This window comes from Carettochelys insculpta, chromosome 4 (genome assembly GCF_033958435.1).
Source record: "Carettochelys insculpta isolate YL-2023 chromosome 4, ASM3395843v1, whole genome shotgun sequence".
Classification (NCBI taxonomy): domain Eukaryota; kingdom Metazoa; phylum Chordata; order Testudines; family Carettochelyidae; genus Carettochelys; species Carettochelys insculpta.
In genome coordinates, this window is record NC_134140.1 from 30,820,968 (window position 1) to 30,834,086 (window position 13,119).

Here is a 13,119-nt window from a genome sequence, read left to right on the forward strand (position 1 = left end):
AAAGAATAGATGCACTATCAAATATTTTATTTATTTGTCATTAGCTCTTTGGAGCACGGATTATGTCTTCCAGGCTGTGTCTACACTGGCACAAAACTTCGAAATGGCCATGCAAATGGCCAAATCGAAGATTATTAATGAGGTGCTGAAATGCATATTCAGCACCTCATTAGCATGCTGCCCGCCGCAGCTCTTCGAAATTGCCGCTTTTTGCTCCTGCATGGCTCGTCCAGACGGGAGGGAGGTTCCTTTTCAAAAGGCCCCGCCAACTTCGAAATCCCCTTATTCCATCTGGAAGAGCTGTGTGGGAGTGAAAAGTGGCAATTTTGAAAAGCCGCGGCCAGCGGCATGCTAATGAGGCACTTCATTTGCATTTCAGTGCCTCATCAGTAATCTTCGATTTGGCTATTTGCATGGCCATTTTGAAGTTTTGTGCCAGTGTAGACGTAGCCCCAATGTGTTTGTAAAATGCCTACCACAATGGCATCTGGATGTTAACTGGACTAAAGTACCAAAAAAAAAAAAAGAGAAAACTTTCAAAATCCAAGAATCTTTCTGTAATGAGAAGGGAAGTTTGAGATAAAATTTGGCTATTGTCATTGTATGTTAATGCAGACATTGTTTTAAACTGCAAGGTCTGTGCAAAACAAGAGACAGAAACAAGTAGACTCTTGGAACAACATGCTCTAACTTTCAGATGTGAGATCCTTAAGCAGGCTGTCTACATCCTGTAATTGAATTTTTAAGTCCATATTTAGGATTGTAAATTTTGTCAAAGTGCTGAGCTGAATGTACCCCCTTAAGGTACAGACCTTTGTAAAAAGGGCTGATAAATCTGAAAATAAGTAAATAAATGTATAAATCAAACTACTTGTACTTTTACACATTGCTAGTAAAAACCTTTTCAAATATGAATGGAATTGTTCCAAAATCTCCAAGCTGCACTACTGTTTTAGTATCCAAAGAGTAAGGCAGAAATGAAAAAGTTCACAATGAGATGAAGAAAAATGCTCTATGTTGCAAATAATCAGTTGATCTTGTTCTTGAGAGGTTTTTCAGAACCAGTGTTCCCTGCAAGCTGTGAGCTTGCATGGTGGCTCAGGAAAAATTCACATTCCACCTAGCTGATTAGCAGAGTGCCTGTAACTAGGTTTTGTGTTTTTTGGTGGTGCACATTTGCACATGCCTGGATGCACATAACATTTATTTCACCCATGGATGGCAAAAATCCACTCAAGGAGGGGAAAGATTAGCTGGAGCATTGTTCAGCACATCCTCCTGGAAATCTTCAGACCATCATCATGTGGTAAAGTCCTCACATGTTATCCTCTTACTATTATGTCATGTACTATAACATGATCATTTTTTCTATTTAAGCTTAGCCATCTCCAAATCCTCCATATGGATACTTTAACTAGCTCCTAGCCTCTGGATAAGGTCTATGACATATTGAAAGGGGAAATCATGGTAACATCTAAAAAACATAAGCCCTTTACTAAAAATGTATTTACGGGATATCTATGACTCTAGTAAGCATGTCCAGTTCAACACTGCCAAATGAAAGTGTTCTTTTTTTAAAGAAGGAACAGAGATTCACAATACATTGGAACCAAGCCCTCAACACAGCCAAATGTGCTATTGCAGCAGCCACTTCACAAGCAAATCAAAGTGCCAGAAGCATCACAAGGCTCAAAATGATTTTATTTGCCATGTTTTAAAGAAAATGTTATGGGAGAGGACAATCAGTTCTCTTCCATAGCCAGACTGAGCACTCATTGTCAGAAATCTTCCACAGTCAGAACCGATCATAGGAATGCTTTCTTTTGAAAAAAGCGTCTTCCGTTGTAAGACTGAAATAATATCTACCTGTGTTTGGCTATATAACTCTCAGGTAATAACAAAAATTTGACCCACGATTCTCAAACATCAACATCTTGCCCCTCCTCTCAGCTCTTCCAGATAGAGGACATCAGAAAGTTCCTCTATGAATACTCAAGGTACTTCCCTTTCTGTTTCTCAGTCTAATAGAGAAGTTAATAAAAACGAGGTAAAACTTGAACACATTTACAAGAATATGTACTTATCTATATAAAAGTATTTAATGTACAGAAAACCCTTAGCACAGTGATGTAGGTCTTGAAACTACTGTTACACAGACATGCAATCCAAAAAATGTATACATACATAATAATGCTTCCATATATGTGAAGCTTTCAGATGTCCAAAATGCGCCAACGAACAAGTATGCATGAAAAACAAGAACCTGAATTTGCAGCTGCATTCACTGGTGGATGGAGGAAAAGGTTCTTTCTGCACAAGCTCAACATTCCACCAGCATGGATGCAGTTGTAGAGTCAGAGTCTTAGACACCAGGTGTAGTCTTAAATTTCCCTTGTGGGGATTAGTGTTTCTGTTGAAGGTGTAAGTGAACATTTTGTGACACCTTTCTATGGATGCCAACTGATATGGGACACTATGAATAACAGAAAAAAAATAAGAATGTAACCAAAGTCAAAAATGAAATAATGCAACAATATTAAAATAGAGAGAAACATCAAACTGAAGAGGAAAGTTATCAGGAAATATTAGTCATATTGCAGAACTGACATGACAGTAAGTGGGAGTACTAGTTATTTACAGACTTTGGCAATTAGAAAAAAATTAACACAGAAATAAGAATAATTTAAATTCAAACTTTCTCTATTTATGGCAAGAGAGGATTTAAGTACCTTTTCTTTTGAGTGTATTTCAAAATTAATGCACTTATAAGACACAGAGGGGGAAGGTAGTATGAATTTAGATAGAAAACTCATCCTCACAAAACTAGGATTACACGAATCGAGCATGACATAAAAATTTCAAATAATTCATAATTTCCCTCTTTTATCTCATTTACATTGCAAGCAAGCACAGTTGCTTCCTATATTGCACTTTCTAAACAACGTAAAACTTCATTCAACTTGTCAGTTTACAGCTAAAATTAGATTTTGCCAGGGACAGTTTTCTCAAATGCAAAATGCAAGGAAGATTAGATTTTGCTTGTTTTCAATAATTTAAATTAGTTCTTTTCTGGGCTTCCTAGACAAATAATCTAATACAATGTTTTGTTTGTAAATGTATGGTTTTACTGTAATTATGAATCCTACTGTGGAACCCCTTGCTATTCGGTTGAACACTTATTCATCTGAGCAATATTATTGAAATTGATGACACTACACGTTAGTGAAGGTTCACAGATACCAAAAAGAGTTTCACAGCTGGACCCCATATTTTAACTATTTTATGGCCATGATGACATCGAACCAGTGCAATAATTCCCTATAAATCTTCTACTATTCTTTCTTATGTACAGATTGCATTTCAGAATAGCAAAAAAATATTCCAGGTCAAATGTATTTCAGTGTGATCATAGTATATCTCAATTAAGATCACTCTACATCTGAGTCTGAACATTAAGGGCCCACTACAAAAACCATCTATCAAAGCTAACAGAAGTATTGTCATTGATTTCAATCAGAAGCTATCACAGAATTTATAGTAAATAATTGCCCAAAAATACACAGTACTACCTATAATCTCTTACTGTTTAATTATGAGTTCTAGTAGATTTGTATTTAAACAATGCTAAATGAGAAAATGATTTTTTTGTTCAGCTGTACTGTAACTTGTTATCTCAGTGCAAATGTATTTGGTAGTTACTACCTTCCAGAGATGCCAAGGCCTATGGCGTATGGGTGAAATCCTGACCCTATATTGGTGAAGTCAGTAACAGAACTCCAACTGATCTTGACTTTAATGGTGTCAGAATTTCACCCAATGTCTCTCTCAGAAAAAGCTACCACAAGTAGCTCACTGCTATATTGTCTCGTTATTAAGCGTATCTTCAGCCTGGATAGTGTAATATACCTATTGTAAAAAAAAGATGGAAAACATTAATGAAATGATAAAGTATTTTAAAATTTTTAAGTGCACTTTCAGCACTATGCATTTCCTTTTATGCATTGCTTCATTTTATTACTTTTTGAAGACTGGATATTTTTGACCCACACAGCATACATTTTACTGTTGTCAGCTATTCTGCTTCTACACTCTTTGTTACACTTTAATTTAAGATTAGCATTTTAAAGTCAAGGGTGGGAGGGGAACTTACCAAGTTGGTATTTTGAATAATAATTCCCCATTTGTCCAGTACTGCATGATTGTCTCTTATGCTTTTTTCTTATGTTCATATCAGTGGTCTCCCATTGTGGTCTTTTTCTTATGTTTATTTTGTTAAGAACTTCAGAAGTATCAGCAAGGCTCTCATAATTTACACACTTGATTGATTTTTTGCTGTCTAATTGGTTATCCAGCACTGCATTCATTTTGCAAAGATTAGTCCTCTTACATATCTCCACATCCTTTTCTTTTCCCTTTAATGCATCTTGCTTAGCAGAATGGGACCTTTCATCTTCAGTGTATATCTGATCACTCCTATTTGCAACTGTGTCTGGAGAGTAAATGATAGCATTAAATGATTTATTCTGTTCAATATGGTTGAGTTTTCTCAGAAATATTCTACAGTCTTTTAAGGCTTTGGGTTGCCATGTACTTTCAATCATTTTTACTTGGTTCTGTGCTTTTCCAACATTTCTTTGGCTATGAATTGTTCCATTTATCTCTGAATGTGATTTAAAATTTTTTGTTAAATCAGGATGTGTGCTGAAGTTAGACATTTCCCTGGTCTGCAAAAGAAATGCATCTTTGATTTCCGTTCCAGTTGGCAAGATAATACTTCCAGAGTCTACGGTTTCAGTGGGCTGGGTTTCTTTTGTACTTTTTTCTTGGTGCATGGGCACCACATCACTGATTTTTCCACTTGTATGTTTAAAAAACTGACTTTGGCAGAAAAATCTTAAGTTTCTCCTTTCTGACTTCCAGTCGCCTGTTCCATGCTTATACATTTTTTTCACTTGTCTCCACCTGTCATGTTGTAATTTCTTAATTTCAGTTCTTCTTAATCTGGTTAGCGTAAACTTATTTTTCATATTTAAGACTGGAGTCTGGACCATTTTATGCAATATTTGTAATTTCCCAGCTGTTTCTGAAGGAGAGGATAGTGCAAACTTTTTAAAGTGCTTTCTGAAAGGGCTGTTGTTAAGATCAGGTTGTTTGCTTCCCATCTTAACCTCTCTAGTACTAATTACTTCCAAGGGATTGCGAGCATTTGCCTTTCTCACCAGAGAGAGGGACTGGGTTTCGGTTGTTTGCATAAACCAAGTACAAAGTTCATTCATTGTACACTTCTTCTGAAAAAGCATTTTTATAGGTGATGCTTCAAGTTCTACAAGGCATGTGTCTAAAGGTCTTGACACTTCAATGCAACAATCTTGTTCAGCGTGATTCCTTTTTTCATATAAGCACTTCTCAAGTTCATTTCTACCCACTTGCAACCAGGTATTAGTTATCTGTTCAAATCTGTTATTTAGTTCTTCCAACAAGGAATCACATGATGTGGAAGTAGCCCACCACCTGAGAGAAGGATTTGATGAAAAAATGGGATCCAGTGATATTTCATTAATGGAACTGAATTCACTTAATTCAGAACCCTGTTCTTCATTCCCTGAATTTTTAGTTTCTGAGGTATCCTTGGCTACTATCTTCAGATTTGATTGCATATGTTTTTCCTTTTGATCCTTAGCTTTTTTCAAATGGAGTTTATATGATTTACGTAACAAGGCACTTCTACAAGTAAATATGCTAGAAGATGCTAATGAATGTAAGAAATGCAGTGATGGTCTTCGGTCTCTAACAGAATGTCTCAAAGGAATTTTACGTTTTCTTGATTCTGTATTAATCACATTATCTAATGCTGCCTTGGCAGTGTCATTTTGAATGTTTTTTCTTTCCTCTATCATATTGCACACTTGATTATTTTTCTCCTGTGATAGTTTTTTTTCTAACATATGCTGTTGCTGCAATGGAGGCAGGCAGCCACTAACACTTACTTTTCTTTCCTGAGGTGAAATTCTATTAACAGTCACTGATATACCAGAGATTTTTACTTTGGCGGGTCTACCAGGCTTTCTAGTGGCATTTAAAGGCTTCTTCTGATTTGGTCGTATGATATTATTGTAGGAGTGCAGTAATATTCGATTATTTTTAATAGGTCTAATATACTCATAACCAGACCCAGAGACTTCATTTTCAGTAGAAGAATTCTGTAGGACTTTTACTATTTTGGCAAAACCACTTTCAGTTTCTGTGTTTGTCCTTTCACTAGAATCATTTGTAAAATTGGAATTGTGTTGTGTAGGCATAGTATTAATTATACTTCTATTACCTTCTGAAACATGCCTTTTAATTCTTCTTGACCTTCCAAAAACTACTGTCACAGTAATATTCTTGTTACCAATAACTTCTTTCATCACTATTGCATCAGATTTGGTGGTTTTCCCAATACTGGAGTGTTCACTTTGATGGTCACTATTTTTAGCGGTGTCTGTTTTAGGTTTTGGAGGTCGTCCAATTGGTCGCTTAACCTGTTTAACAACCTGAGGCCCTATTTTTTTAGGCCTACCAGGTCTTCTTTTAAAGAGAGATTCACTATTACTACTTGATTTTTCCACAGTTTCTTCACTTTGCTTAAAATAACTTAAGTCGGCTTCACCTGCTGCACAAGTATCTGCAACTGTCTCAGCATTAACAACATTTAATTCCTCTTTAGTTTCAGTTTCATTACAATTATATCCAGAGTCTCCAATACAGACTTCATGAACAAGATCACTTGTCTTGGACATTTTTCCTGATGATGTGTCTGGATACTCCTGAAATAAACAAACACCAGTGTCTGCTGTAGAAGATGCATGGGCAGCAGTTAATGTATATTTGACTCCTTCGCTACTATTAACTTCTGAGACAAACATAAGTTTTATTGGGCTAGAGTAAAGGAGAGATGCACTCTCCCCAATTTCAAATCTTGTTTGTACATTTTTATGATTGGAAGTCAATCTGTCTGAATCATAGGATGAAGATTCCAAAAGGTTGTTACCTAGTGCTTCATTGAGAACTTCTTTGTATTCTCCTGTTGGCACACAATCAATTTTGCATGTGTTGCTACATGACAAGTGAGACTGAGGGAGGAAACTCTGTTCTGAACATCCTTTTTCACTCATGTTAAAATCTAGATCTCTCCTAGCACTTTGATTCATATCACACTCATTAGTACTGTCTGTCAATTTTCTGGATATTTTATATGTATCCAACAATGGACTTCTTGTGGCCAAGTTTATTGTATCTTCCAAGCGCTCCACAACAACTTGTACGTTTGTGTTCCTTACAATCTTATTTACATCAATAGACCTTTCAGCATGAATGTCTGTAAGTACAGTTTCTCTTTCCAAATTTTCTGATTTTTTTCCTTTGGAGGATTTTCTACATAAAAAGTCATTTGTTACATATACAGAATACCATCCAGGAGGCACAATGGTACGTTTAGTTCTACCCAAGATTCCATTATAGTTTTCCTTCAAAGGGTTCTGATCATTCTCTTTTTCACTTGCATAATCTCCTTGTGTTTTTGCAAAGTTAGTCTGGTCTACTATAGTAAAATTTTTGTTTTCAGAAAATGCTACAAAACCAGAGTTGGTTTCAAAATTATTCAGTGGTAATTCCATTGTTTCTGCTTGATACACTGGCAAGAACTCAGATTTACCTTGACATCTCATATCTAGATTATTTGTAGGATTTTGTAAAGCTTTGTCTTCTAACACATTATAATAGTTTCCTTTGTTTACTGACATTTTATCATCATTTTTTGAAAACCTCTTTGCATTTCTCTCTAGTGTTGACTTTTTCCTTAAAAAAGTTTCATCAAGACTTGCAAGTTCCCTCTTGATTTGCAAAGACTGTCGTCTAATCAGTGATGAATCAGGAGAATTATACATTGCAAATAATGTTTCCTGACGTTTGCGAAATCTTGTCTGGATAATTTTATTTTCCACTTGTTTATCATGTTGGCTCAGTAATTCCATAAAGGTGTAATCACTGGCTTTAGCATCATGCAAGAGAGAGGTTACGAAGTCCCCAAATTTTACATTATCATTTACAGGTGCTCTGTCACTGTTAGTCAATTTTACAAGACTGGTTGTTATATCTGTAGTTTCTATTGATTTTAATTTTTCATTAATACGATCCATTAAATCTTGAAAAATAGCAGAATTTTCACTTTTTTCAGAAGTTATAAAACATTTGCTGCTTTCCTGACCTGTTGAAAGCCAAGGTTCATTTGAGTAATCAAACCCTTTTTCTTTGCATAGTTTACCTTCATCTTTATAGTATCCACTGCCTCCTTCTGCTGGCAAGAGAGATGGAGGCTGATTAATGGTTATTTCAATTTTGTTGTTTTCTAAAGCTGAAAAATCAGCAGCCGATCCTTCCAATGTTTCAAATTCATTATTTTGTATAGGTGACAATGGAGGGGGTGATGGGCTGCGAGATCCACTAGAACTTTTTAAGGCGATTGAGAGATCACAGTCTTTAGTTGAAGAAAAGGATGCTGCTGCAACAGAGTACTTGTTATGATATTGTAATTGTCCTGTATAGAACCTATGAGGATTACAACTGTTAGCAATTCTTTTATTCACTGCTGTCTTAATACATCCAGTAGCTACTGTCTGACATGACAAACAATGTAAATCTTTGATACAGACAGACAGAGGTGGTAAACAAGTGTTTGGTTTATGAGTTTGTAAACAGCACTCTTTTGTCACTATATGCCCATCACAACTACAAAATGGAACATTGATATCTTCTTCAATGAGGAATTTCTGAGCTTCAGAATGGATAATATGAGGTTGCAAGCAACTGCAAAGTGAAGGAACATTTTTGTCTTGAATTAAAAATTTCAAAATAGCCAAAATCTGCTGACAGTGGTAAGAGCACAGACACTCCAAAACCTTGTTTAGTGCCGATTTTCCTTTTTCCAATTTAATTGCTTCCTCTGAGTTTGCACCAACTGTTGAACTTGAACTGAAAACAAAAACAAAATCAAAACAAAAAATAAATTACAGTAAAACATATTTGTTAGTTTTAACTGCTATGCAGAAGACTGAAACCCTGGAAAGGTACGGAAAATGATCTTCACTTCCTTTACATCGTTCCCTTATCAAATCTGCAGATTTCTTATAGAATTATTTCACTGCAGCAGATGTATATGTAATAGATGGTACAATATTTCTATCATATTGCATAGGAAAATACTCAGCAAAAAACATTTTCCTTGACAAAGAAAAAACTTTGAAATCCAGCATTTCTCAAATACAGTAATTATACTCCTACTTATTTCATGGCACCTTTCATTCTGGTGTTTCAAATTTCCTTGTGCACATTAATGAATTAACCTTCAAAACAAATGTGCTTTAACAACAAGATCATCCTCCCCTTCTGTGGGTGTTATGCAGCACCTCTAAGATGCTGAACACAAACTTTGTTCTTTTAAACAAAATTTTAAACAACTTTGGTAGGTGACAGAAATAAGTGTAGATGCCTTCACTGCTGTTCATGTTAAGTTATAAATTCCCTTTTTAGCTTTTAACATGAGCATAAAGTCTGCCACAGGCTTTAGTTGCATCTCTCTTCTGTCTCTCAAATACCCCACTAACAAAGAAACAAAAAGGAACCTCTGAAGTAAATAACTTGCATGCCTAATGAGATTAAATCCTTTTAAATATCAAGTTGAGTGTCTATGTTTAAATACACTTCAAAGCAGCCATTCTCAGCTATTCTATCAAAATGAAATCAGTTACAAAAATACTATCCTCTACTTGGTGTCCTCTGTATAAAATTATTAAAGCTAATGTTACTACTTACCTAATAAATCATTTAAATTGAAAAACTGAAAATATTTCATTGTAGAAATTAATACAGACTTTTCTTCAACTAAAACAGCCCCCACCCACACTGAATAGCAGCTACAATAAAAGTTATCCTCCAGAGTTCAGAACTTTTACTGGCACCAATAGCAAGAGTAGCAAATAATATCAAAATAATTCTGTTTTAGAAAAGTATGTATTTGTTTAAACATATCACCAAACTCTGAACATGACACTAACTATTCATCCTATTCCTCACCAATCATTTTCAATATTTAAATCTCCATTTTGGCAAACATTCATTTTGATTGGTTTTACAACATTGGTAATCATGGAACAAAACTTTTTACATTTTAATATACCATGTCTATATAAAGTAAGTGGTTAATAACAAAGGTAATAAGTATCATGTCCGAATTACAAAAATACATAAATTACTTCACAGATAAGCTTTAATTTCTATGCTATAAAAGTAGTCAACTTATGCTTAATAATTCCTGGTGATTTTCTTTCTCCTCTGAAAATTTTATATCAAGTTTGAGGACGTTACTATTTCTGAAAAGTCCTAACTGTATCCTGATGTTATTGCTGAACTTTTAACTGAAATTCAATTTAAATGTTAATGACATGAAAAAGAAAATTATTTGCATCTGTCATCCAAAATGAAAGTACTATATTGTGGAGCCCATAATGATATCACCAGGGCCGCATCTACACTAGCCCTTTCCTTTCGGAAGGTGCATGGTAATGAGAAAGCTGGAAATATGCTACTGAGCCACTACCATGAATATGCAGTGCCTCCTTAGCATAATGGCAGCCATGTGCAATTTGAAAGCGCTGCTTTTGAATTGCATGCTGCCTGTACATATGGAGGCCTTTTGAAAGGACCCCCTGAGACTTTGAAAGCCCCGTGGCTTTCATAGTCCAGGGGGGTCCTTTCAAAAGGCCTCCATCTGCATGGGTGGCACGCAACTCGAAAGCAGCGCTTTCGAATTACACACAGCCACCATTGTGATAATGAGGTGTTACATATTCATAGCCATGCCTCATTAGCACCTTCCCAATTCGCTCATTACCATGCCCCTTCCGAAAGGAAGGGGATAGTGTAGACGTAGGCCATGAGTGAATTTAGGACACAATCATTGAAGTATATTTTATGTGACACACCAATTATGGCAATCATAAAATGAAGAATAATTTATCAGATTCATTAAAATATCAACAAACTATTAAAAAAACCCAAAATAATAAAAACATTTACAAGCCAAGACTGAAAGCAGAGTAGAGAAATTAGATTAAAAATTGACTTTTGTAATCAGACTGGATAAATAAAAGTATTCTCCATAACTTTTAAAATGTAATAACATTTTGCAGCTTAGAAATAGAAATAAAAATATTTGAACATAATAAGCCTTTAAATGATTTAATAGTTTATTCAATTATATATGCTATAGCTTAAAGAAAAACCTAGCACATTACAACTTTGATGAGCCCTCAGTTCCCTGTGATTGGTGAACTAACAAACCCTACATAAATTAAAGTCTTCAGATAGGAGTCTGTCTTCTAATTTTATGTGTGTTTAATCAATTAAGGACTATTAGTGTTCTTTGTAAAATTACTTTTAAAAAATTAATAGATGTTATGGTATTTTTGATTTGACTAAAGAAAACGTATGCTCACTAGCGTAAGAAACTTCATTGTAACTAAATATGTCTCAAAGTTATGGGCCAGGTCTTCCAGGGCCCTCAAAGCTGCCTTCAGCTTACCACTGAAAGATTTGCAGAGTAGTTCTCAGATGTGCACAGCCACTATTATTGCTTCTACACAACCCCTTTCCTGGCAATCAGTAAAGCTGGTATATACAGATTGAACTCTCTCATCAAGCACCCTGGGGACCTGACCAGTGCCAGACAACAGAATTCACCGGATGACAGGAGACCAGTATTTTCTAGCACATTACCGACACTTCCATTGTCTACTGGGCTCTTAGACATATGAGGTAAATTACAGCTAAATAACAGCACAGAACACTGAGACCCAGGTCTAGTGGCTGGCAACAAGCTTTATGGGACCATGGGAAACTTGGGCACACCTGTGATGTGGTTGTCTGGCTAACCAAAATCATGCTGGATTACAGAGTTTGCTGAACCAGAGAGTTCTGGATTAGAGAGGTTCAACTCTAGTGATCCGTAGCTGCTGGAACAGCCCTATAAGATCATATGTAGCTCATGCTGCTCTAACTTAACCCATGGATGAGAAGACCCTAGGGTCAGGAGAATGCAAAAAGTTACCTTTGCACAACCCTACACTAAACTGTGCTGAGCACAGCTGGGCTGCAGCACTGATTGATGGCCTAAAAATCTGTTTAAAACAAAGCATTTACTTTGAAGAGATACATATACTCCCTTTGCAGAAATAATCATATATGTAAACAAATTCATTCAATCCTCATGTTTTAATAGCATTCCAATCCCCTCTTTTGTAAAGTATTAGGGTTGTGGTTCAATAAATGCTCCCCCCTTCCATTTTCCTTAATCCTATTGTGTTGTCATTGTACAGAATTTATAGCGTTTTAGTAACTCCCATGGCAAAAAGTGGCAGCATCAAAGACAGAGGCCCAGGTGACTAGCTCCATGCAGCCATATATGAACCTTCCCCCTTCCTGTGTGCAATGGTAGATACAATTCCTGTCTTCACAGAACTCTTCAGCTTTCTATTAATTCCATGAAAAAGGTTCTGTGGGTACTGAATTCATGCAGAAAGAGGGGATAGAAACTGGGTGAGTTAGAGACAAGAGGTTCACCATATCTTGTCTCCCGACGTCAAGCCATGCTCAGATTCCGTGGAAGCTAAAGAACCTCAAACTGCACTAACTTTTCTAAGATCCCTTGATGTGTGCCGGGGCAGCAGTTGCTAAGACGGGGTATTGTCTGTGAGGGTCAAAGTTGGCACAAAGACATAGAGTCAATGCATGGTCACCTATGCAGTTTGAGAACTGGTATGGTGAGCTATTTTGTACAGAATTAATACATGAAGTATCAAGATCTATCTTCTCTTCCAACCCAAGAGAATTATCAAGGAGCAGCTTCACCAGGGTTGCTGAAGAAAGATTCTCTCAATGTTCCATCCTCAGTTTTTTCAGCCAGGGATGTTTTATGACATGATTACAGATTCAATGAAGAAATGACTTGGGAGGAACAAAAATTATTTTCAAGAAGTCAAAGGGAGAACAAAAAAATTATTCGTCATTTAGGCTACGTGTACACTT

General features: G+C 35.9%; 1 protein-coding gene across 5 annotated transcripts in view; it reads right to left on the minus strand.

Moving 5' to 3' along the window:
• LCORL (ligand dependent nuclear receptor corepressor like) overlaps positions 1–13,119 on the minus strand; it is a 156,644-nt gene that overhangs the window by 16,267 nt on the left and 127,258 nt on the right. For 3 of the 5 annotated variants that reach the window (XM_074992540.1, XM_074992542.1, XM_074992543.1), the window contains exons 7-8: positions 4,151–9,009; positions 3,710–3,906 (exon numbers count right to left, since the gene is read on the minus strand). The exons of 1 other annotated variant lie outside the window; for it this stretch is intronic. In XM_074992540.1, the coding sequence (XP_074848641.1) occupies positions 3,884–3,906; positions 4,151–9,009 (4,882 nt within the window). In that variant the 3' untranslated portion in view covers positions 3,710–3,883. Of the gene's footprint in view, positions 1–3,709; positions 3,907–4,150; positions 9,010–13,119 lie in introns of those variants that run through there. One more of the 5 variants, XM_074992541.1, reaches the window with a different exon arrangement.